Raw genomic sequence first — 23,917 nt, forward strand, 5'->3', positions numbered from 1 at the left:
AAGTAAAATGTTGATGACTGTCACCTAGAAAGTGGTGCACAAATCATTCATTGATTACAGGGCAGCAGATTGCCTAAAGGTAAGAGCTTTGCCTAGTTCCCCTGAACAATTTTTTTTTTTTTTACATTTTAGTCATTTAGCAGACGCTGTTATCCAGAACGACTTACAGTAGTGGATGCATCCATTTCATTTCATGCATTTATTTTTTGTACTGGCCCCCCGTGGGAATCAAACCCACAACCCTGGCGTTGCACACACCATGCTGGCGTTGTAAACACCATGCTCTGCCAACTGAGCCACAGGGAAGGCACTTAGTTCCCCTGAACACTAGGCAGTGTTCCCCGGTAGGCCGTCAAGGTACAAATCTGTCGATCTGCCCCAGGCAGTGTTCCCCAGTAGGCCGTCATTGTAAATACGGATTTGACTTGACTAGTTAAATAAAAGGTTATTAAAAATATAGTTCCCCCATCGGTCTATGACTGCAAACAACTTTTCTATATATTTTCTGTCTCCATCGCTCAGACACTTCCTTACTGGGAAAAAACGACGTAGGATGTACATAATAAAAGTGACCTCAAAGCTATCTTTAGAAATAAAGTGGTGCTTCAGAACATATGGATTTATATGTCTCAGTGTCCGGAGAAGGCTGAAGAACCCTTAAAGTTTAAATGGCCTTTCTGAGACCCACTAGTAGTGATCAGGGTGACACAGGGATACTTGAAGCACTCTTAGTCAGATAAGTACTTTTTTCAACTGCTATAGGAAATTCATCTGAAATAATCTGCTGACATTAGGCACTGTCTGAGCTCTACTTAAAAATAATCCTCAGACATTAGGCATTGGCTGGACTCTTGGTTTTGCAGACACCTGTTTACCACGCTCGCAGTCTGCGAACCTGCCTGGGCATAGTAATGACTAAAGATGAAGTGACAAAGCACCACACTTTTTTTTTTGATAGGCCCTCTTTGCTCCTCCTCTGAACTCTCTGCCTGATAAATACAATCTTAATAATCCTAATCATCACAAATTTTCTACAATAACAGGTGAGGCACAGTAATGGGGATATTGATCCATGGCTGAAGGTGAGAGCCCTTTCTTTCACTTTGTCTCACTGTACCTCCTGAAACTGGAGATGGACTGTATGTGTATGTATGTGTGTGTTTGTGTGTGTGTGTCTGCTTGCGTGTGTGTGCGTGCGTGCAGTGGATATTATTGTGCTATGTCTGTCTATAAGGCCATATGTATTCATGACGTGTACTTTTGTGTCCCCAGACAGTGGAAATGGCCTCAGGCTTTGCATTGACTGAGGTGTTTTCCCTGAAGAAGCCCCATTCAGGGATAAGCAGCCAGACAATGGCACTAAAAAATACAGAGCAGCTGCTGGATCATGACGAATCATACGGGGAAGGTAGGCTATTCACACACACACACACACACACACACACACACACACAAGTATCACAGGCCTTTACAAATGGTGTTATGGACATTTTTCCTGTAGCTCAGGCTCTTCTTAGTGATTGGATGAACAGCAAGTTGCGTCTGGAACTGGAGATGGAGGAAGATGTGATTGTCTCCCCTGAGAAGAACAGTCCAGCAGACATGGCACCTGCCCAGCCTGTCTCCCTGGACTACAGTAACTTTGATGGTACAGAGACATTAACCTACAGAACAACACTTAACTCTTGCCTTCCATCTGACATTCTCTAGCAAACAGTGGAACTCACACCTGCTGCTATACCTCGTTTTCTAAAGTTCAGTTAATACATCATACTACAGTTAGTGGATCCATCGGGACCATACGTCATATACCCTCCGTCTCTCTCTCTCAGACCTGTATTCCCACCTGGCTGAGGAGGAGGAGAGCTCAGTGGTCAACAACTTCCTTCAAGACCTCATGGAGTGGGAAGTGGTGGATTCTGGGATAGTGCAGGATCTGGCACTAGACTCTGAAGAGCGAGACAGGAGGAAGAGGAGGGGGATGGGCCTCACCATGGAGGCGCGTCAACGACAGGTACAAAACCAGATTGACATAAAGCAGGATTGGACAGTCTCAAAATTCCCGACAAAGTTTAAGCTACACTGGCTGTAGTATCTGCATTGGGAGCCAAATCGCCCAGTGAATTGAAATGAATGAAACTGTTTGCTACAACAGCTGGCTTCCATTCATACTTCCTGCTCTTTTTTATGACATAATTCCTTATTTTTTCTCATTCCAGGTGCGTGAGAACCGTGCAACGCGGGATGCGGAGCGGGAGAGGCTGCATAGGGAAAGGGAGGCGCGGAGGCAGGCCAGGGAGGAGGCGCAGAGGAGGGAGCAGGAGGGGGAGAGGCGGAGGAGGCAGGAGGCGCGCAGACAGGAGGAAATGGTGCAGCAGGAGATGGTGCGACTGCGCCGCGAGATGGAGGAGAGGAGGAACCTGGAGCAGCTAACCAGGTAAATGAGTAACCATGGAAACTAAGGGATAACTTCACACACTGGTACAATCACCTGTAGTACGCCCCTGCAATAAACTCTTATTCGGGGCAGTAGGTAGCCTAGCGGTTAAGAGCGTTGGGCCAGTAACCGAAAAGGTCGCTGGTTTTAATCCCTGAGTCAACTAGGTGAAAGATCTGTTGATGTGCCCTTGAGAAAGGCACTTAACCCTAATGGCTCCAGGGTCGCTGTCAATAATGGCTGATCCCTGGCCGTGAGCCCACTCTCCGAGGGTGTGTCAGGGGGAGTGGGATATGCAAAAAACATATTTCCATTTTTGAAATGGGACAAATATAAGCACCCACCTTATTATTATTATTATTATTCAGAATGTTGTGTCTTTAAAATAAGCCAGTCTATTTCAGTGCTAGAATGTTGTCTTTAAAATAAGCCAGTCTATTTCAGTGCTAGAATGTTGTGTCTTTAAAATAAGCCAGTCTATTTCAGTGCTAGAATGTTGTGTCTTTAAAATAAGCCAGTCTATTTCAGTGCTAGGTCAGGGTCCTGTGGATCTGACGTTCTGGATCTCTCCCACAGGGAGAGGGTTGCCAGGAAGACTGCAGCTAATAAGAGCTCTCTGGCGCTCCAGCCAGGCCCCTCACTCTCTACTACACAGAAACAACAGGACAGAGAGAGACCACAGTCACACAGACTACAGCAGGCAGAGGCCAGGACTCCGATGCTCAACCTGCAGGTTAGTAGACTGTGTGGAGGGGAAGGGCGTGGTTCTATTGGTTGGTGTGTGTGTGTATGCTTAGTGTTTGTATTCACAGCATCGTGTGTGTGTGTGTCTTTTGGTTTTTACTATCCTTGTGGGGACTAGAAATCCTCACAAGGATAGTAAAACATAAAAAATACGGACCACTGCGGGTCCCCACAAGGAAAGAGCCTATTTTAGTCTTATGCGTTAGGTTTAGGGTTATGTTTAGAGTTACAGTAGGGGTTAGGTTAGGGAAAATAGGATTTTTAATGGGAATCAGTTGTTTGGTCCCCACAAGGATAGTGAAACAAACGTGTGTGTGTATATTTTCAGTGTCTACAGAGGCACTTCTCTGGCTGGTACTGTGTGCTGTTGGAGAGGAGGGTGCGGATGGGCAAGGCGGCGGCGCTCTGTGATTGGAAGAGGGAGCTGAGGGCATGGCGAGCCTGGCGGGCGCTGGTATGGGCAGGGAGAGAGCAGAGGGAGGCGGAGAGAACAGAGGAGGAGCTACAAATCCAGAACAGGTAAGCACAGAATGGACTCGGCCTGGTCCCAATAATACAATCATTACACTTGATTTAGCTCGCCCGGTGTGCTTGGAGGGCACTTTAGTTCAAAACGTGAAAACGCAGTACCTGCCTGGTGCGTATGAGTTTTTACTCACCAAAGTAACAACAAAGTGTGATCAGACTTAGTAACTTAGTTAAAGGTAACCATCTAGTTACCTATAACTACAAACATAGTTGTGTTTTTACGTATTTATTAACTTACAGTGCATTCGGAAAGTATTCAGACCCTTACATTTTTTACTCAATCTACACATAATAACAAAGCGAAAACAGGTTTTAGACATTTTTAGAAATTTTTAAAAATTAATAAACAGAAATACAATATTTACATAAGTATTCAGACCCTTTGCTATGAGACTCGAAATTGAGCTCAGGTGCATCCTGTTTCCATTTATCATCCTTGTGATGTTTCTACAACTTGATTGGAGTCCACCTGTGGTAAATTCAATTGATTGGACATGATTTGGAAAGGCACACCTGTCTATATAAGGTCCCATAGTTGTCAGTGCATGTCATAGCAAAAACCAAGCCATGAGGTCGAAGGAATTGTCCGTAGAGTTCCAAGACAGGATTGTGTTGAGGTACAGATCTGGGTAAGGGTACTAAAAAAATGTCTGCAGCATTGAAGGTCCCCAAGAAAACAGTGGCCTCCATCATTCTTAAATGGAAGACATTTGGAACCACCTGGCCGCCCCGGCCAAACTGAGCAATCGGGGGAGAAGTGCCTTGGTCAGGAAGGTGACCAAGAACCCAATGGTGACTCTGACAGAGCTCCAGAGTTCCTCTGTGGAGATGGGAGAACCTTCCAGAAGGACAACCATATCTGCAGCACTCCACCAATCAGGCCTTTATGGTAACATGGTCCAAGCACACCATGACAGTTGTGAAGCGGGAACGACAAAACCTATTCCCCCTCAGGAGACTGAAAAGATTTGTCATGGGTCCTCAGATCCTCAAAAGGTTCTACAGCTGCACCATCGAGAGCATCCTGACTGGTTGCATCACTGCCTGGTATGGGAACTGCTCGTCCTCCGACCGCAAGGCACAACAGAGGGTAGTGCAAACGGCCCAGTACATCACTGGGGCCAAGCTTCCCACCATCCAGGACCTCTATACCAGGCGGTGTCAGAGGAAGGCCCTAAAGAATTGTCAGACTCCAGCCACCCTAGTCATAGACTGTTCTCTCTGCTACCACACGGCAAGCGGTACCGGAGCGCCAAGTTTAGTTCCAAGAAGCTTCTACACAGCTTCTACCCCCAAGCCATAAGACTCCTGACCTAGAGATCAACCAATTCATCAGAATGGCCGATTAATTAGGGCCAATTTCAAGTTTTCATAACAATCGGTAATCGGCATTTTTGGACACGGATTGTGGCCGATTTAAAAAATACAAAAAATATTAAAGATGAAAACATTTTTTTTTAACCTTTATTTAACTAGGCAAGTCAGTTAAGAACACATTCTTATTTTCAATGACGGCCTAGGAACGGTGGGTTAACTGCCTTGTTCAGGGGCAGAACGACAGATTTTTACCTTGTCAGCTCGGGGATTCGATCTTGCAACCTTCCGGTTACTAGTCCAACGCTCTAACCACCTGCCTTACATTGCACTCCACGAGGAGCCTGCGTGACAGGCTGACTACCTGTTACGCGAGTGCAGCAAGAAGCCAAGGTAAATTGCTAGCTAGCATTAAACCTATCTTATAAAAAACAATCAATCTTAACATAATCACTAGTTAACTACACATGGTTGATGATATTACTAGTTTAGCGTGTCCTGCGTTGCATATAATCGATGCGGTTTCTGGTAATTTATCATTGAATCACAGCCTACTTCGCCAAACGGGTTCACCAAACCATAAACATCAATGCCTTTCTTTAAAATCAATACGCAAGTATATATTTTTAAACCTGCATATTTAGTTAATATTGTGTCACTTCTCTTGCGTTCCGTGCAAGGAGTCAGGGTATATGCAGCAGTTTGGGCCGCCTGGCTCATTGCGAACTGTGTGAAGACCATTTATTTCTAACAAAGACCGTAATTAATTAGACAGAATTGTACATAATTATGACATAACATTGAAAGTTGTACAATGTAACAGCAATATTTAGACTTAGGGATGCAACCCGTTAGATAAAATACGGAACGGTTCCGTATTTCACTGAAAGAATAAACGTTTTGTTTTCGAAATGATAGTTTCCGAATTTGACCATATTAATGACCTAAGGCTCGTATTTCTGTGTGTTATTATGTTATAATTAAGTCTATGATTTGATATTTGATAGAGCAGTCTGACAGAGCGGTAGTAGGCAGCAGCAGGCTCGTAAGCGTTCATTCAAACAGCACTTTCGTGCGTTTGCCAGCAGCTCTTCGCTGTGCTTCAAGCATTGAGCTGTTTATGACATCAAGCCTATCAACTCCTGAGATTAGGCTGGTGTAACCGATGTGAAATGGCTAGCTAGTTAGCGGTGTGTGTGCTAATAGCGTTTCAATCGGTGACGTCACTCGCTCTGAGACCTTGAAGTAGTTGTTCCACTTGCTCTGCAAGGGCCGCGGCTTTTGTGGAGCGATGGGTAACGATGCTTCGAGGGTTGTTGTCGATGTGTTCCTGGTTCGAGCCCAGGTAGGAGCGAGGAGAGGGATGGAAGCTATACTGTTACACTGGCAATACTAAAGTGCCTATAAGAACATCCAATAGTCAAAGGTATATGAAATACAAATACTATAGAGAGAAATAGTCCTATAATAACTACAACCTAAAACTTCTTACCTGGGAATATTGAAGACTCATGTTAAAAGGAACCACCAGCTTTCATATGTTCTCACGTTTTCTTTTTTACATGGCACATATTGCACTTTTACTTTCTTCTCCAACACTTTGTTTTTGCATTATTTAAACCAAATTGAACATGTTTCGTTATTTATTTGAGGCTAAATTGATTTTATTGATGTATCATATTAAGTTAAAATAAGTGTTCATTCAGTGTTGTTGTAATTGTCGTTATTACAAATAAATAAATACATTTGTAAAAAATAAAAATAAAAAAAATTTAGCAAAAAAATAAATAAAATAAAAAAATTCGGCCGATTAATTGGTATCGGCTTTTTCAGGTCCTCCAATAATCATTATCGGCGTTGAAAAATCATAATCAGTCGACCTCTATCCTGAACATCTAGTCAATTGGCTACCCTGACTATTCACATTGCCCTCCCCTCTCCACACCACTCTCTTCTCTGTTGTCATCTATGCATTGTCACTTTAACTAACTCTACCTACAATACTACCTCAATTAACCGGTGACCCCGCACGTTGACTCTGTACCGGCACCCCCCCTGTATATTTTGTTATTTTTTTACTGCTGCTCTTTAATTACTTGTTACTTTTATCTCTTCTTACCCGTATTTTTGGAAAATGCACTGTCGGTTAGGGGCTCGTAAGTAAGCATTTCACTGTAAGGTTTACACCTGTTGTATTCAGCGCATGTGACTAATACATTTTATTTGAGTGGCCAGACGGAAGCCAGTCCTCAGTAAAATGCACGACAGCCCGCTTTTAGTTTGCCAAAAGGCACTTAAATACTCTCAGACCATGAGAAACAAGATTCTCTGGTCTGATGAAAACAAGATTGAACTATTTGGGCTCCCGAGTGGCGCAGCAGTCTATGGCACCTTAGTGCTAGAGGCATCACTACAGACCCTGGTTCGATTCCAGGCTGTATCACAACCAGCCGTGATTGGGAGTCCCATAGCAGCGGCACACAATTGTCTCAGCGTCGTTAAGGTTTGGCCGGGGTAGGCCATCATTGTAAATAAGAATTTGTTCTTAACTGACTTGCCTAGTTAAATAAAATATTAATTTGGCCTGAATGCCAAGCATCACGTCTGGAGGAAACCTGGCACCATCCCTACGGTGAAGCATGGTGGTGGCAGCATCATGCTGTGGGGTTGTTTTTCAGTGTCAGGGACTGGGAGACTAGTCAGGATCGAGGGAAAGATGAACAGAGATCCTTGATGAAAACCTGCTCCAGAGCACTCAGGACCTCAGACTGGGGCGAAGGTTCACCTTCCAACGGGACAACGACCCCTAAGCACACAGCCAAGACAATGCAGGAATGGCTTCGGAACAAGTCTCTGAATGTCCTTGAGTGGCCCAGCCAGAGCCCGACTTGAATCCCATCAAACATCTCTGGAGAGACCTGAAAATAGCTGCGCAGCGACGCTCCACATCCAACCTGAGCTTGAGAGGATCTGCAGAGAAGAATGGGAGAAGCTCCCCAAATATAGGTGTTCCAAGCTTGTAGTGTCATATCCAAGAACACTCAAGCCTGTAATCGCTGCCAAAGGTGCTCCAAAAAAGTACTGAGTTAAAGGTCTGAATACTTATGTAAATGTGATATTTCAGTTTATTTTTAGTACATTTGCAAACATTTCTAAAACCTGTTTTTGCTTTGTCATTATGGGGTATTGTGTGCAGATTGATGAGGGGAAAAAAACAATTTAATCAATTTTAGAATAAGGATGTATTGTAACAAAATATGGAAAATGTCAAGTGGCCTGAATACTTTCCGAATGTACTGTATTTACGGATATCTTCAGAACTACCCACAATGCGCTATTTCTCAACGTCATATGGAGGACCGGTGCTACCTAGCTAGTTCCAACTTGCTAACATTAGCTACTAGCCATACTAGTATGTAATTCCATTCCAAACCAAGTGTTGGTGCGGGTGAGCTACTATGTACATCCACGAAGAAGAAACCATGTAAATTCATGAGCAAAACTGCATCTCCTCTTTTCCTATGCGTTTGGTAGTGGTAGTCAAGCGAGCGAGTGTAGTAATACCCACAAGGATGGGGTTACGACTCAAATTAGAAGCTTTCTTTGTAGTGGGACTGGGTTGTCCGGTTGAAGCGAGCGGATTAGAATATGGGAACCGTGCACACGTCTACTGTATGCGTTGCTTATTTCCCCCCCTGGAGGACTTAGTATAATCAGTGGAAGGCAGGATTCGGAATGAGACTGACTGAAACCAGGTGCTGTGCCGAGTGTGAATGTGAAGCCTGCAACCTCTATTTCCTACCGGTGCATCGCAACTATCAGCAGTGATGGAGATAAACTGGCTAAATTCAATGTGGATTTACCTCACGATATCACTATTGGATTAGCCTCTCCTTGGCTCTTTTTTTTTTACTTTGTTAGCTAACTCAGCCATCAAATGGTAAGTCTCTGCACTCTACTTTATATCTGCTGTCTTTTTGTTGTTGTTGTTCTGTGGGTTCCTGCCTGTGGTAGACTTGTTGTTCTAACACAGGCAGGCTTGCTACTTAGCTATGTCGACTGTGGTGGTTAGCTAGCTAGGCTAGCTAGCAGGCTAAAATAATTAACTTTAGCTGGCTGGCTTGCTGGCTGTTATAACTGCAAATACCAGTAACATTATTTGATAACTGGTAAGATGGCGTTATCTATTTCCAAAACTTTGGTTTAGTTTAATGTAGCTATAAACTAAGCGTTGATAGCAACTGGCTGACTCACACAATGCCAATGCAACATTACCAGGCTACTAGGGCTAACGTTAGCAGGTTAGTTGGCTAGCAACCTTGCAAGTTGATTTGTAACAATAAATATTTACTTGTAAGCAGGTAGCTTGGCGGTTAGGAGCGTTGGGCTTGTAAATCGAAAGGTTGCTGGATGGATTGCCCGAGCCAACAAGGTATAACCTGCTTTTCTCCACCATATCTCCGGATTCCTACCGCAAGCTCTGAAGCTTTACTCCGGATCATCGCAGTTAGATAGCTGCTATCTGAGTGGCTACTCCTGGCTAACGTCTGTCCCGAAGCAAGCACCAGTTAGCCTGGAGCTAGCCTTGAATCTAGGCCAATCTCCCGGCTAGCCGAAGAGATCTATCAAGCAATTCCTGGGCTTCAATTACCTCTTTTGCCAACTGGCCTGGACCCTTTGCTGCCGACACGGAGCCCTGCCGATCCATCATGACTGGTCTACCGACGTAACCGTCCGAGGGGGTTTCTGTCCCGAAGTAAGCACCAATTAGCCTGGAGTTAGCCTCGAGCTTGGCCCATCTCCTGGCTAGCCAAATAAATCCATCAGATAAGCCCTAGGAATCAATACCTCTTTTGCCAATTGGCCCGGATATTTTGCTGCCGACACGGAGCCCCGCCGATCCATCATGACTGGTCTGCCGACTAACCATCCGAGGAGGTTTCAACAGGCTTCTCCGTTGCGACGTCCCCAAGGCCCATCTGCTAGCCTGCTGCTAGCCCCGGCCTGCTAGCTGTCTGAATCTCCGTGCCTTAGCTCGCCTACCTACTCACTGGACCCTATGAATACTTGGCGACACATGCCTCTCCCTAATGTCATTATGCCTTGTCTATTGCTGTTTTGGTTAGTATTTCTTTGTCTTATTTCACTGTAGAGCCTCCAGCCCTGCTCAATATGCCTTAGCTAGCCCTGTTGTTCCACCCCCCACACATGCGGTGACCGCACCTGGCTTAAATGGTGCCTCTAGAGACACAACCTCTCTCCTCGTCACTCAATGCCTAGGCTAACCTCCACTGTACTCACATCCTACCATACCATTGTCTGTACATTATGCCTTGAATCTATCCTTCCGTGCCCAGAAACCTGCCCCCTTTACTCTGTTCCCGAACGCACTAGACGACCAGTTCTTTTAGCCTTTTAGCTGTACTCTTATCCTACTCCTCCTCTGTTCCTCTGGTGATGTAGAGGTTAACCCAGGCCCTGCAGCCCCTAGCATCACTCCCATTACCCAGGCGCTCTCATTTGTTGACTTCTGTAACCGTAAAAGCGTTGCTTTCATGCATGTTAACATTAGAAGCCTCCTTCCAAAGTTTGTTTTATTCACTGTTTTAGCACACTCCGCCAACTCGGATGTCCTAGCCGTGTCTGAATCCTAGCTTAGGAAGGCCACCAAAAATCCTGAAATTTCCATCCCCTAACTATAACATTTTCCAACAAGATAGAACTGCCAAAGGACCTTGAGCAAAACTCGTTTTCCAACCACTCCACAAATTTCTTGTTAACAAACTAGAGTTTTGGCAAGTCGGTAAGGACATCTACTTTGTACATGACACAAGTCATTTTTCCAACAATTGTTTACAGACAGATTATTTCACTTAATTCACTGTATCACAATTCCAATGAGTCAGAAGTTTACATACACTAAGTTGACTGTGTATTTAAACAGCTTGGAAAATTCCAGAAAATGATGTCATGGCTTTAGAAGCTTCTGATAGGCTAATTGACATCATTTGAGTCAATTGGATGTGTACCGGTGTATGTATTTCAAGGCCTACCTTCAAACTCAGTGCCACTTTGCTTGACATCATGGGGAAATCAGCCAAGACCTCAGAAAAAATATTGTAGACCTCCACAAGTCTGGTTCATCCTTGGGAGCAATTTCCAAACGCCTGACGGTACCACGTTCATCTGTACAAACAATAGTACGCAAGTATAAACACCATGGGACCACACAGCCGTCATACCTCTCAGGATGGAGATGCGTTCTGTCTCCTAGAGATGAACGTACTTTGGTGCGAAAGGTGCAAATCAATCCCCGAACAACAGCAAAGGACCTTGTGAAGATGCTGGAGGAAACAGGTACAAAAGTATCTATATCCACAATAAAACGAGTCCTATATCGACATAACCTGAAAGGCCACTCAGCAAGGAAGAAGCCACTGCACCAAACCCACCATAAAAAAAGCCAGACTACGGTTTGTAACTGCACATGGGGACAAAGATTGTACTTTTTGGAGAAATGTCCTCTGGTCTGATGAAACAAAAATAGAACTGTTTGGCCATAATGACCATCGTTATGTTTGGAGGAAAAAGGCGGATGCTTGCAAGCCAAAGAACACCATCCCAACCGGGAAGCATGGGGGTGGCAGCATCATGTTGTGGGGGTGCTTTGCTGCAGGATGGACTGGTGCACTTCACAAAATAGATGGCATTATGAGGTAGGAAAATTATGTGGATATATTGAAGCAACATCTCAAGACATCAGTCAGGAAGTTAAAGCTTGGTCGCAAATGGGTCTTCCAAATGGACAATGACCCCAAGCATACTTCCAAAGTTGTGGCAAAATGGCTTAAGGACAACAAAGTCAAGGTACTGGAGTGGCCATCACAAAGCCCTGACCTCAATCCTATAGAAAATTTGTGGGCAGAACTAAAAAAGTGTGTGCGGGCAAGGAGGCCTACAAACCTGACTCAGTTACACCAGCTCTGTCAGGAAGAATGGGCCAAAATTCACCCAACTTACTGTGGGAAGCTTGTGGAAGGCAACCCGAAACGTTTGACCCAAGTTAAACAATTTAAAGGAAATGCTACCAAATACTAATTGAGTGTATGTAAACTTCTGACCCACTGGGAATGTGATGAAAGAAATAAAAGCTGAAATAAATCACTCTACTATTAGTGACATTTCACATTCTTAAAATAAAGTGGTGATCCTAACTGACCTAAGACAGAGAATTGTTATTAGGATTAAATGTCAGGAATTGTGAAAAACTGAGATTAAATGTATTTGGCAAAGGTGTATGTAAACCTCCGACTTTAACTGTCGATTTTTCTATTTTTTTTGTGTTATTGACTGTACGTTTGTTGATGTGTAACTCTGTTGTTTTTGTCGCTTAGCTTTATCTTGGCCGATGGAGTCTCAGAGAGTGGGATCACAGCCAGGGAATCAAGGCAGAACTTTTTATTCATTTTAATTTTACCCTTATTTAACCAGGCAGGCCAGTTGAGAACAAGTGGCATATGCAAGAAACACATTTCCATTTCACACCTCACACTTGTACAGGTTACACACTTGTGTGTAATATGGTTTAATTTGAAGTTATTTATGTTGGAGTTTACATTATAGGGAATAGGCTGGCTTGCCGGGTCCTCCATATTACGTCACAGCCCGCAAATGTTTTTTCCAGCATGACTTCAGCATTCTTCTGAACTCTGATCAGTATTATGTAATAACTTGAAAAATAGAAAAGTGAGGTAACTTTGCATTGGGACTTTTGATGCGTATACTAATGCAAATATGTTACATGTTTACATTTATAACACCAAATCTGACTCATGAACCCACAGAAAACGTGCCAAATAAATAGGTGCCTGCAAACACCTGGTGAAGACAATTAGCAAATCTGTTCCTCAAGCTCATCACAGTCACAGCAGGTGTTTGTCTCTAATAGTGCGCTTATCGTAGTAATCCCTCGTAGACGCTGCCAGGTGGCGATGGAGAGTGACCGGAGGCGTATGCTAAGGCGATGCCTGAGTGATTGGCGGTTGTGGTGTCGGGCGGAGAGAGGACTCCGGGAGCTGTTTGCACAGCAGGAAGAGACGCGGTACAAGATGGCCTCACTGATCAATGCTGTGGCAACTGGGAAACTCAAGGCTCCTGAGACACCTGCTCCTGAGCAAATTACAGCCCTTCCTGAGACTTTTGACCAATCACAGACCACAGAACTGGTGAGTGACACTTGTAGATCCCTCCCACTGAGGAAAGTGAACACAAACAAAGCACAGGCATAGATGCATAGGAGGACACACAAAACATGACAGATAAATACTTGCACACACAGTGTTGTCTGCCCATTGGATATACATTTGCTGGAGTGTGTCACATTAGAGACTGAAGTCCCGACGGTGGTAACGATGTGTAATTATGAAATAAACATTAGCTAATTCTGCTTAGGGTCAAATGAATCTGCGAGGCAAATGTGCTTTTTGTATTCATTTGGTGAAGTCATATATTAGTCTATCACTATTTCCTGAATAAACAAGTTCTGTTTCAGAGTTCCTCTCCTCGCATGAGTTGGCCCGCACTTTTCTCACTGTGAGTTTATTGTCCGGGGAGAGAAACGTTCCCTGCATGACGAGATATTCACAGCATTGCAAGGTTCGCTTTCTCCTCAGAGAGAGATAGAGGAAGGGGCTAACAAAAAGAGAGAGTTGAATAGAGCTTAAGGGAGAGAGGAAAAGAGAATTAGGAAAGGTGGAAAAGGCACAGCAGCTTCTAGCTAGATGATCAGCTTCATCCTATTTTCATGTGACCCTCAACTGTCTCTGCAGAAAGGTCAGGGGGGGTCACGACCTGCTGGCCCCGCCCCCTCTCCTGCCTGTCAAGGTAACGTACAGCTGGGGGCTGTGGTCCCGCCCACCCTTCCCTGGCAGGTGACACGGCGTCACGCGGCACTGAGTGGAGGTGAGTGATCAAAGTAGAAGTTGAAATACTGTATATGACCCTGTATCCGTGATTAGGGGAAATTTCAATCTGTGTCTTAGTTAAGGGCAACTTCTGTCTACCCTCTAGTTCTATCAAGCAGGGGTTTGAACCTAAATTATTTACCAATCGTTTGTTCCGAGTAGAACCACCATTTTTTGGGGATCCGTTCCATTGTTCCAACCAAGGTAGCTGAAATATATATTGGTGATTAGGGGAAACTCCTACCTAGATGTTGAAATATATCAGTGATTAGGGGAAACCCTTTACTTCTACCAATTATTTAAAAAAAATGATGAGCAACATTTCACAATGGATGATAAAGTTCTGTTCTATTCAATAGATGAGCTGAGGCGAGCACGGCAGAGGGGTGAGGGAGGTGGGGACGGCGGTGTAGGTGCTGTCCCCCGTTCTCGTAGTGCAGAGTTGCGTGGAGGGCGGTTTGAGCGTCGCCACGCCAGCCAGCAGCAGACCATCGCAGAGCAGAGGAGGCTCCTCCGGGAACAGCAGGAGCAGATCGCACGCCTGCAGGAGGGTAGGGGCATGATGGGATTGAAGCAGGAGGCACAGATTGCGCAGCTTGCTGTCCCAGCAGCCCCAGGGCCCAGAGGGATGACCTCTGACCACAAAGAACCCAGGTAGGCCCCTCTTCACATTACCATGGGAACTTAGGAGAGGCCCACAGGATGCCTGTGTGGGGGTGTGGTGTGTTCACGCACGGTCCTCTGGAGTCTTCTCAAGACCCAAGCCAATCGATACCATGTGGGACTGCATAGAAATTACGGTTCCGCTTGGACAGAATGACGTGATTGTGGATGAAAGTGGCTGACTTCAGTCAGAGGTCTACATAGGACCCAAGGGGATCAGCACACTTTTATTGGTAGTGCAACATTTAGTATGCAGTGAACGCAAGTTGGTACGAAAGCTCATGACTTGTGGACACTCATCCATGACTTGAAGCAGGCAGCTAAGCATTTTCTCATTTTGGAGTCTAAGAGGCTTTCAATTTGTGCTCAGGTCTGAATACAAGTCATTATCCTGGTGAAGGCTCAGGTTTGGTTTTAGGATCATAAAATAAAAAAAATAAAAAACACTAACTCAAGTAGTCCCCTTAATTGAGGTGGGGGAGCCATCAGTGGAGAATATATAGGAGTTGTTTAATTAAAGCAACACACCACTTCTGCTAAGAGAATATCAATCAAATGTATTTATAAAGCCCTTTTTACATCAGCCAATGTCACAAAGTGCTATGCAGAAATCCAGCCTAAAACTCCAAACAGCAAGCAATGCAGATGTAGAAGCATGATGGCAAAACTCCCTAGAAAGATAGGAACGTAGGAAGAAACCTAGAGAGGAACCAGGCTCTGAGGGGTGGCCAGTCCTCTTCTGGCTGTGCTGGGTGGAGATTATAACAGTACATTGCCAAGATGTTCAAACATTCATAGATGACCAGCAGGATCAAGTAATAATAATCAGTGGTTGTAGAGGGGCAACAGGTCAGCACCTCAGGAGTAAATGTCAGTTGGCTTTTCAAAGCCGATCATTCAGAGTTAGAGACAGCAGGTGCGGTAGAGAGAGAGTCGAAAACAGCAGGTCCGGGACAAGGTAGCACTTCCGGTGAACAGGTCAGTGTTCCATAGCCGCAGGCAGAACAGTTGAAACTGGAGCAGCAGCACGACCAGGTGGACTGGGGACAGCAAGGAGTCATCAGGCCAGGTAGTCCTGAGGCATGGTCCTAGGGCTCAGGTCTTAAGAGAAAAAGAGAGAGAAAGATAGAATTAGAGGGTGCATACTTAAATTCACACAGGACACCGGATAAGACAGGAGAAATACTCCAGATATAACAGACTGACCCTAGACCCCGACACAAACTATTGCAGCACAAATACTGGAGGCGGGGTCGGGAGACACTGTGGCCCCATCCGACGATACCTCCGGACAGGGCCAACCAGGATATAACCCCACCCACTTTGCCAAAGCACAGCCCCCACACCACTAGAGGGATATCTTCTACCACCAACTTACCATCCTGAGACAAGGCAGAGTATAGCCCACGAAGATCTCCCTCACCGCACGAACCGGAGGGCGGCGCCAACCCAGACAGGAAGATCACGTCAGTGATGCATCCCTCCTTGGGACGGCATGGAAGAGCAACTGTAAGCCAGTGACTCAGCCCCCGTAATAGGGTTAGAGGCAGAGAATCCCAGTGGAGAGAGGGGAACCAGCCAGGGCAGAGACAGCAGGGCGGTCCGTCGCTCCAGTGCCTTTCCAATCACCTTCACACCCCTGGGCCAGCCTACACTCAATCATAGGACCTACTGAAGAGATGAGTCTTCAATAAAGACTTAAAGGTTGAGACCAAGTCTGCGTCTCTCATATGGATAGGCAGACCATTCCATAAAAATGGAGCTCTATAGGAGAAAGCTCTGCCTCCAGTTTACTTAGAAATTCTAGGGACAATAAGGAGGCCTGCGTCTTGTGACCGTAGCGTACGTGTAGGTATGTACGGCAGGACCAAATCGGAAAGATAGGTAGGCGCAAGCCATGTAATGCTTTGTAGGTTAGCAATAAAACCTTGAAATCAGCCCTAGCCTTAACAGGAAGCCAGTGTAGAGAGGCTAGCACTGGAGTAATTTAATCACATTTTTTGGTTCTAGTCAAGATTCTAGCAGCCATGTTTAGCACTAACTGAAGTTTATTTTGTGCTTTATCCGGGTAGCCGGAAAGTAGAGCATTGCAGTAGTCTAATCTAGAAGTGACAAAAGCATGGATACATTTTTCTGCATGATTTCTGGACAGAAAGTTTCTGATTTTTGCAATGTTACATAGATGGAAAAAATATGTCCTTGAAACAGTCTTGATATGTTCGTCATCAGAGAGATCAGGGTCCAGAGTCTCTGTTTTGTCCGAGTTTAAAAGTAAAAAACATTTGACGCGATTTACTTCCTTATGTCTGAAACACAGGCTTCCAGGGAGGGCAATTTTAGGGCTTCACCATGTTTCATTGAAATGTACAGCTGTGTATCGTCCGCATAGCAGTGAAAGTTAACATTATGTTTCCGAATGACATCACCAAGATGTAAATATATAGTGAAAACAATAGTGGTCCTAAAACGGAACCTTGAGGAACACCGAAATTTACAGTTGATTTTTCAGAGGACAAACCATCCACAGAGACAATCTGATATCTTTCCAACAGATGAGATCTAAACCAGGCCAGAACTTGTCAGTGTAGACCAATTTGGGTTTCCAATCTCTCCAAAAGAATGTGGTGATCAACGGTATCAAAAGCAGTACTAAGCTCTAGGAGCACGAGGACAGATGCATAGCCTTGGTCTGACGCCATTAAATATAATTTACCACCTTCACGAGTGCAGTCTCAGTGCTATAATGGGGTCTAAAACCAGACTGAAGCATTTCGTATACATTGTTTGTCTTCAGGAAGGCAGTGAGTTGCTGTGCAACAGCTTTTTCAAAGTGTTTTGAGAGGAATGGAAAATTCGATATTGGCCGAATGTTTTTTTTTGTTTTTTTAATATATATTTTCCTGGTCAAGGTTTGACTTTTTCGAGACTTTATTACTGCCACTTTTAGTGAGTTTGGTACACATCCAGTGGATAGGGAGCCATTTATTATGTTCAACATAGGAGGGCCAAGCACAGGAAGCAGCTCTTTCAGTAGTTTAGTTGCTATAGGGTCCAGTATGCAGTTTGAAGGTTTAGATGCCATGACTATTTTCATCAATGTGTCAAGAGATATAGTATTAAAAAAAATGTGAGTGTCTCCCTTGATCCTAGGTCCTGGCAGTGTTGTGCAGACTCAGGACAACTGAGCTTTTGAGAATTACCCAGATTTAAAGAGGAGTCCGTAATTTGCTTTCTAATGATCATGATCTTTTCGTCAAAGAAGTTCTTGAATTTATCACTGCTGAAGTGAAAGCCATCCTCTCTTGGGGAATGCTGCTTTTTAGTTAGCTTTGCGACAGTATCAAATACATTTGGGATTGTACTTATTCTCCTCAATTAAGTTGGAAAAATAGCATGATCGAGCAGCAGTGAGAGCTCTTCGATACTGCACTGTACTGTCTTTACAAGCTTGTCAGAAGACTTCCAGTTTGGTATGGCGCCTTTTCCGTTAAAATTTTCTGGAAGCTTGCTTCAGGGCTCGGGTATTTTCTGTATACCAGGGAGCTAGTTTCTTATGACAAATGTTTGTTTTTAGGGGTGATGCTGCATCTTGGGTATTACGCAAGGTTACATTTTGTTCCTCAGTTAGGTGGTTAACTGATTTTTGTACTCTGACGTCCTTGGGTAGGTGGAGGGAGTTTGGAAGGGCATCTACGAATCGTTGGGATATTCAAGAATTTATAGCACAACTTTTGATGATCCTTGGTTGGGGTCTGAGCAGATTATTTGTCGCGATTGCAAACGTAATAATGGTGGTCCGATAGTCCAGGATTATGAGGAAAAACATTAAGATCCACAACATTTATTCCACGCGACAAAACTAGGTCCAGAGTGTGATTGTGGCAGTGAGTAGGTCCGGAGACAGGTTGGACAAACCACTGTGTCGATGATGGCTCCGAAAGCCTTCTGGAGTGGGTCTGTGGACTTTTCCATGTGAATATTAAAGTCACCAAAAATGTGAATATTATCTGCCATGACTACAAGGTCCGATAAACATTCAGGGAACTTAGTGTATACGGCCCAGGAGGCCTGTAAACAGTAGCTATAAAGAGTGATTGAGTAGCTGCACAGAGTTCATGACTAGAAGCTCAAAAGACGAAAACGCAGTCTTTTTTTTAATTGAAATTTGCTATCGTGAATGTTAGCAACACCTCTGCCTTTGCAGGATGCGTGGGGAGATATGGTCACTAGTGTAACCAGGAGGTGAGGCCTCATTTAACACAGTAAATTCATCAGGCTTAAGCCATGTTTCAGTCAGGCCAATCACATCAAGATTATGATCAGTGATTAGTTCATTGACTATGACTGCCTTGGAAGTGAGGGATCTAACATGAAGTAGTTATATTTTGGGATGTGAGATATTATCACAATCTCTTTCAATAATGACAGGAATGGAGGTCTTTACTCCAGTGAGATTGTTAAAGTGAACTCCGCCATGTTTAGTTTTTCCCAACCTAGGTCGAGGCACAGACAAGGTCTCCATTGGGGATAGCTGAGCTGACTACACTGACTGTGCTAGTGGCAGACTCCACTAAGATGGCAGGCTGGCTATCTCATTGTGGAGCAAGGGGAGTTAGAGCCCTGTCCATGTTCATAGATAAGATGAGAGCATCCCTCCAGCTAGGATGGAGCCCGTCACTCCTCAGCAGGCCAGGCTTGGTCCTGTTTGCGGGTGAGTCCCAGAAAGAGGACCAAGAGAAAGAGGGTTTCATCCTAACATCGTTGGTGCCGATGTGGATAACAATATTCCTATACTTTCTACACTCGCCAGTTTTAACTTTAGCCAGCACCATCTTCAGATTAGCGTCGGTAGACCTGCCCCCTGGTAAACAGTGTTGGATCGCAGGATAACTATTTTTAAGTCTAATACTGCGGTTGAGCATTCCTACAGCATTTCCTTCCAGAAGCCATGAGAAAATTGTCCAGCTGCGGGGACCGTGCGAAGGGATTTATACTACTATCTGTACTTATTGGTGGCACAGACGCTGTTTCATCCTTTCCTACACTGAAATGACCCTTGCCTAACGATTGCGTCTGAAGCTGGGCTTGCGGTACGGATATCCTCAAAATAAGGCGGTCGTTCTCCTGTATATTATGAGTACAGTGACCGCAATTAGAAGGCATAATGTTAATGTTACTACTTAGCTTCAGCATGTGGAGGTCCTGACGAACCATGTCCAGATAAAGCGTCCGGGGGGAAAAAGTTGAATGGAAAAAGTCAAGAAAGGGGAATTTAAAAAAATATATAAAACGGTAATTAAAAAGTAAAAACCGTAAAGTTGGCAGGTAACGTTAGCAACAAACCCACAGCAGCAAAGTAACGTTAGCAACAAACCCACAGCAGCAAAGTAACGTTAGCAACAAACCACACAGCAGCAAAGTAACATTAGCAACAAACCACACAGCAGCAAAGTAACATTAGCAACAAACCACACAGCAGCAAAGTAACGTTAGCAACAAACCACACAGCAGCAAAGTAACGTTAGCAACAAACCACACAGCAGCAAAGTAACGTTAGCAACAAACCACACAGCAGCAAAGTAACGTTAGCAACAAACCACACAGCAGCAAAGTAACGTTAGCAACAAACCCACAGCAGCAAAGTAACGTTAGCAACAAACCCACAGCAGCAAAGTAACGTTAGCAACAAACCCACAGCAGCAAAGTAACGTTAGCAACAAACCCACAGCAGCAAAGTAACGTTAGCAACAAACCCACAGCAGCAAAGTAACGTTAGCAACAAACCCACAGCAGCAAAGTAACGTTAGCAACAAACCCACAGCAGCAAAGTAACGTTAGCAACAAACCCACAGCAGCACGTAAACAAATCCACAAGTTGTGACCGGGAAATGACGTATCACACCTCCCTCAGAATAAAACCCAGGCTAATTTAAAATGTACTATGATAAGAAAAGGGTTCTTCTCCCTGCATATTATTCCAGGTGTGACAATGTGTCTTCTGAAGGATTCAATCATTAAAAGTTGATCCATTGATCACTACTGAGATATCCTCTTCTTGTACTCTCCCTTTAAACAAAAACAAGTCCTTAGAATGTCCCCTGTGTGCAGGGCTAGTTGGGTCAGTCTGGGAAATTGGGATTTGAGTAGATCTATATTAGAGAGTGAATATCTAATGATGTGTGTTTCTACGGGCCTCCTGAGTGGCAGAGTGGTCTAAGGCACTGGATCGCAGTGCTAGCCAGTCCCTCCAGGATTTCGTGACATTTTTGTGTGATTTCTGCGGACAAAATTGCTTGATTTTTGCTGCAGCTTTTCTGAAATTCTGTGACACATTTTGCAATGTTTTTTTTTTACTTTAATTTCATGTAAAGCAATAAAAGTCGTATGTGCTCAGTTTTAGGAGGATTTTAAGCAGAATACATAATACACAAACAATTAGAAACATCTAAAGTGCTCAATTTAGTTTATTTTCCTGAACAAACAGCCCTGTCTTAATCCACTCACACATTCACTCACTCACACCTCTCCTCTCCATCAGGCTTGTGGCTTGCTATCAACACGAGATGCACCTCCAATTCCTACTCTCTCTCACGCTCTTAAAAAAACCCAAATAGATTCAAAGCTGATCAATCACTTTCAATTTCAGGATCGATATTTCTTTCTAATAAGTTGTTTTAAAATTCTTGATTGTGATTTTTTTTTCTCCTGAAAGGGTCGTAAGGGAGATAAAGAACAGAACACGGAAAAATAGAGTTGTGGTTGATTATTATTCCATTTCTAAAAAAAATACAGAAAGATTGTGCTTTCGTGATCCGTATTAAGTTTTACAGAGAGTTTAAAACGGCAATGCTGACATATTGCACTCAGTGCTTTGAGCAGCGCTCTCCATAGACAGACTGGGGAGAGCAGAGTGCCGACCACCCTACTAAAGCCAAGGTTAGCGGAGTAAAAGACCACTCACCTTGATTCTTCCAGCGCTTGTCAGTCTTCCCTGCTACCACTTCAGTCATGGTGATCTGCCGCTGCTGTGGGAAATGTTCTCATATTTCTTTGATTTGATTCTCTGATTTGAATGTCGACTTTCTCTAGTTTCCAAAAACATTTGGAAATTGTTTCACACGGTCTTGAGCTGTTATTTTTGTTGGCAAATGAGATTGATTTCTGTTCATTTGTACTGCCTGTCAGCCATCAACAATCACCCATCATCTTCGCACGTGAATACGCTTTGTCGACGTGTGGTTTGATTGGGCCATTTTCCACGGTAACAGTGCAGTAATTGGTCAAAATTACGAGCACTCGCATAATATGCGCTGATTGGTTGATTTTTGCATTGAATTATGTGATCTCAGAATCGCGAAGTCCTGGAGAGACTGGCTAGCTGTGCCACTAGAGATTCTGGGTTCGAGTCCATGCTCTTTCGCAACCGGGAGACCCATGGGGATTGGCCCAGCGTCGTCCGGGTTAGGGGAGGGATGTGCTTGTCCCATCGCGCATTAGCGACTCCTGTGGCGGGCCGGGCGCAGTGCACGCTGACACGGTAGCCAGGTATACGGCTGGCTTCCGGGTTAAGTGGGCATTGTGTCAAGAAGCAGTGGGGCTTGGTTGGGTGTTTTGGGGGACTCTCGACCTTCGCCTCTCCCGAGTCCGTATGGGATTGCAGCGATGAGACAAGACTGTAACTACCAATTGAATACCATGAAATTGGGGAGAAAAAGGGGTAAAAATGGATGTGTGTTTCTGGGTGATGTTCTGTGTTCCAGGGCTGGGAGTGTCTCTCAGGGGAACGATGGCCGCTCCTCGGCCTCCAGGAAACTAGCCGTCCGTCTGCCATGTTGTCATCCCACTGTCATGGGTCAGTCAGCACCTTCACCTCCATGTTTAGCTCTGACGAGCTAAACCACACACACAGGCATCCATTCCAGATGGTTGATCTTACAATGGTCTTGTTATGAAGTATAATAGAAAAGAGTATAAAATGTATTTCATTGCTGTGAGTCAAATGTAGGGGAGAGTGGGGTAAGTTGAGCCACCCTTATTTATTAGAAAATCATACCCAAAATTAAAACATTTACCAAATATATCATATAGTCTGGAAGAAACCACATGGAAAAAATGCTAAGCAAGTTAAGTACAAAAACAGATTTTCACCACTCAAATGAATGTATTGTGTTAGAGGTTTCATGATGCTTGTATCTAAACCAAAGTTGGTCATTTTAAAATTGTTCTATTCATCAGTTGGTCTCTATGAGCTTCAATATTGGGTCCTCAACCTAGCAGGAACATGCATCCTTGTAGCTGTGTGGGATTATATAGTCAAAATGTTTGCCTTGGGGTAAGTTGAGCCAATGGGGTAACTTGAGCCAATGGCAAGATGAGAAAATGTAAGGCATTATCGCTGGGATATGAGGTAACAACAGGGCCTGGACTATGTTAAAAGTGTTTTTTTTTTTTTTTTAAGTACAAAGTGTTTATGTGTTAAAGCATTTTTTAAATTATTACAAGAAAAAAAAGTGATTCACTGTTGAATTGTGTTTGGGAAATAAAGTGGTAGTGGTAATATTTCATCCAGTACGGGGTAAGTTGAAATGAATTCAGATTATTTCCAGGGAGACACAACGTCCTGAAATATGAAGATACTATATTTCCCTTGACGGAGTGATGCTGAATGTAAAAAATGGCTCAACTTACCCCACTCTCCCCTATAGAGCCGTAGCTGTATAGAGCCATACTTACGGTAGCTTACATGGAGGAATACAGTTTCACTCAAACTGTTTGGCTAAAATTTCCTCTACGTGGGAGGAATAGGAAGGGGGGATTTGAGAAAGGTGGAGAGGGCCTGCGGATACACACACACACACATACTGACAAACGCACACACAATACTTTAGAACACTCTATTTTGACACAGAACAACACAAATGTAAGTACCTAGCCTTTACCCCTGTTTTTTTCTGTTTATCTCCCTTCCTCGTTGTCTCTCTCTCCCCCTTCAACAGCCATGGAGGAACGTGCTCGTCAGCGAGCAGAACGCAGAAGGGAGGTGGAGGAGCTGAAGACAAAGAAGGAAGAGGAGAGAATAGTGAGGAATGGAGTGTTTAGGCCAGTGGGGGATGTGGAATAGTTTGGTGTTCAAAAATATGTATAGGTCTTCAGATGGGGGGAATTAAAGAGGCTATTCAACTTTGTATGAAGTTATTGGGTACAATTAAAATGTGTTTGCAGAGGTATACAGGGTTTATAGGAGAGTGTGTGCGGTCGAATGAAGCAA

At 44.2% G+C, this 23,917-nt stretch overlaps 1 protein-coding gene across 1 annotated transcript in view; it reads left to right on the top strand.

Annotated features, from left to right (window-relative positions):
* ccdc191 (coiled-coil domain containing 191) overlaps nt 1-23,917 on the top strand; it is a 30,572-nt gene that overhangs the window by 322 nt on the left and 6,333 nt on the right. The window contains exons 2-13 of the mRNA XM_014159357.2: nt 1,044-1,082; nt 1,273-1,408; nt 1,502-1,648; nt 1,833-2,014; nt 2,220-2,437; nt 3,014-3,170; nt 3,510-3,700; nt 12,999-13,248; nt 13,852-13,984; nt 14,346-14,640; nt 22,410-22,501; nt 23,646-23,728. Of these exons, the coding sequence (XP_014014832.2) occupies nt 1,044-1,082; nt 1,273-1,408; nt 1,502-1,648; nt 1,833-2,014; nt 2,220-2,437; nt 3,014-3,170; nt 3,510-3,700; nt 12,999-13,248; nt 13,852-13,984; nt 14,346-14,640; nt 22,410-22,501; nt 23,646-23,728 (1,923 nt within the window). The remainder of the gene's footprint in view (nt 1-1,043; nt 1,083-1,272; nt 1,409-1,501; nt 1,649-1,832; nt 2,015-2,219; nt 2,438-3,013; nt 3,171-3,509; nt 3,701-12,998; nt 13,249-13,851; nt 13,985-14,345; nt 14,641-22,409; nt 22,502-23,645; nt 23,729-23,917) is intronic.

This window comes from Salmo salar, chromosome ssa19, assembly GCF_905237065.1.
Source record: "Salmo salar chromosome ssa19, Ssal_v3.1, whole genome shotgun sequence".
Lineage (NCBI taxonomy): Eukaryota > Metazoa > Chordata > Actinopteri > Salmoniformes > Salmonidae > Salmo > Salmo salar.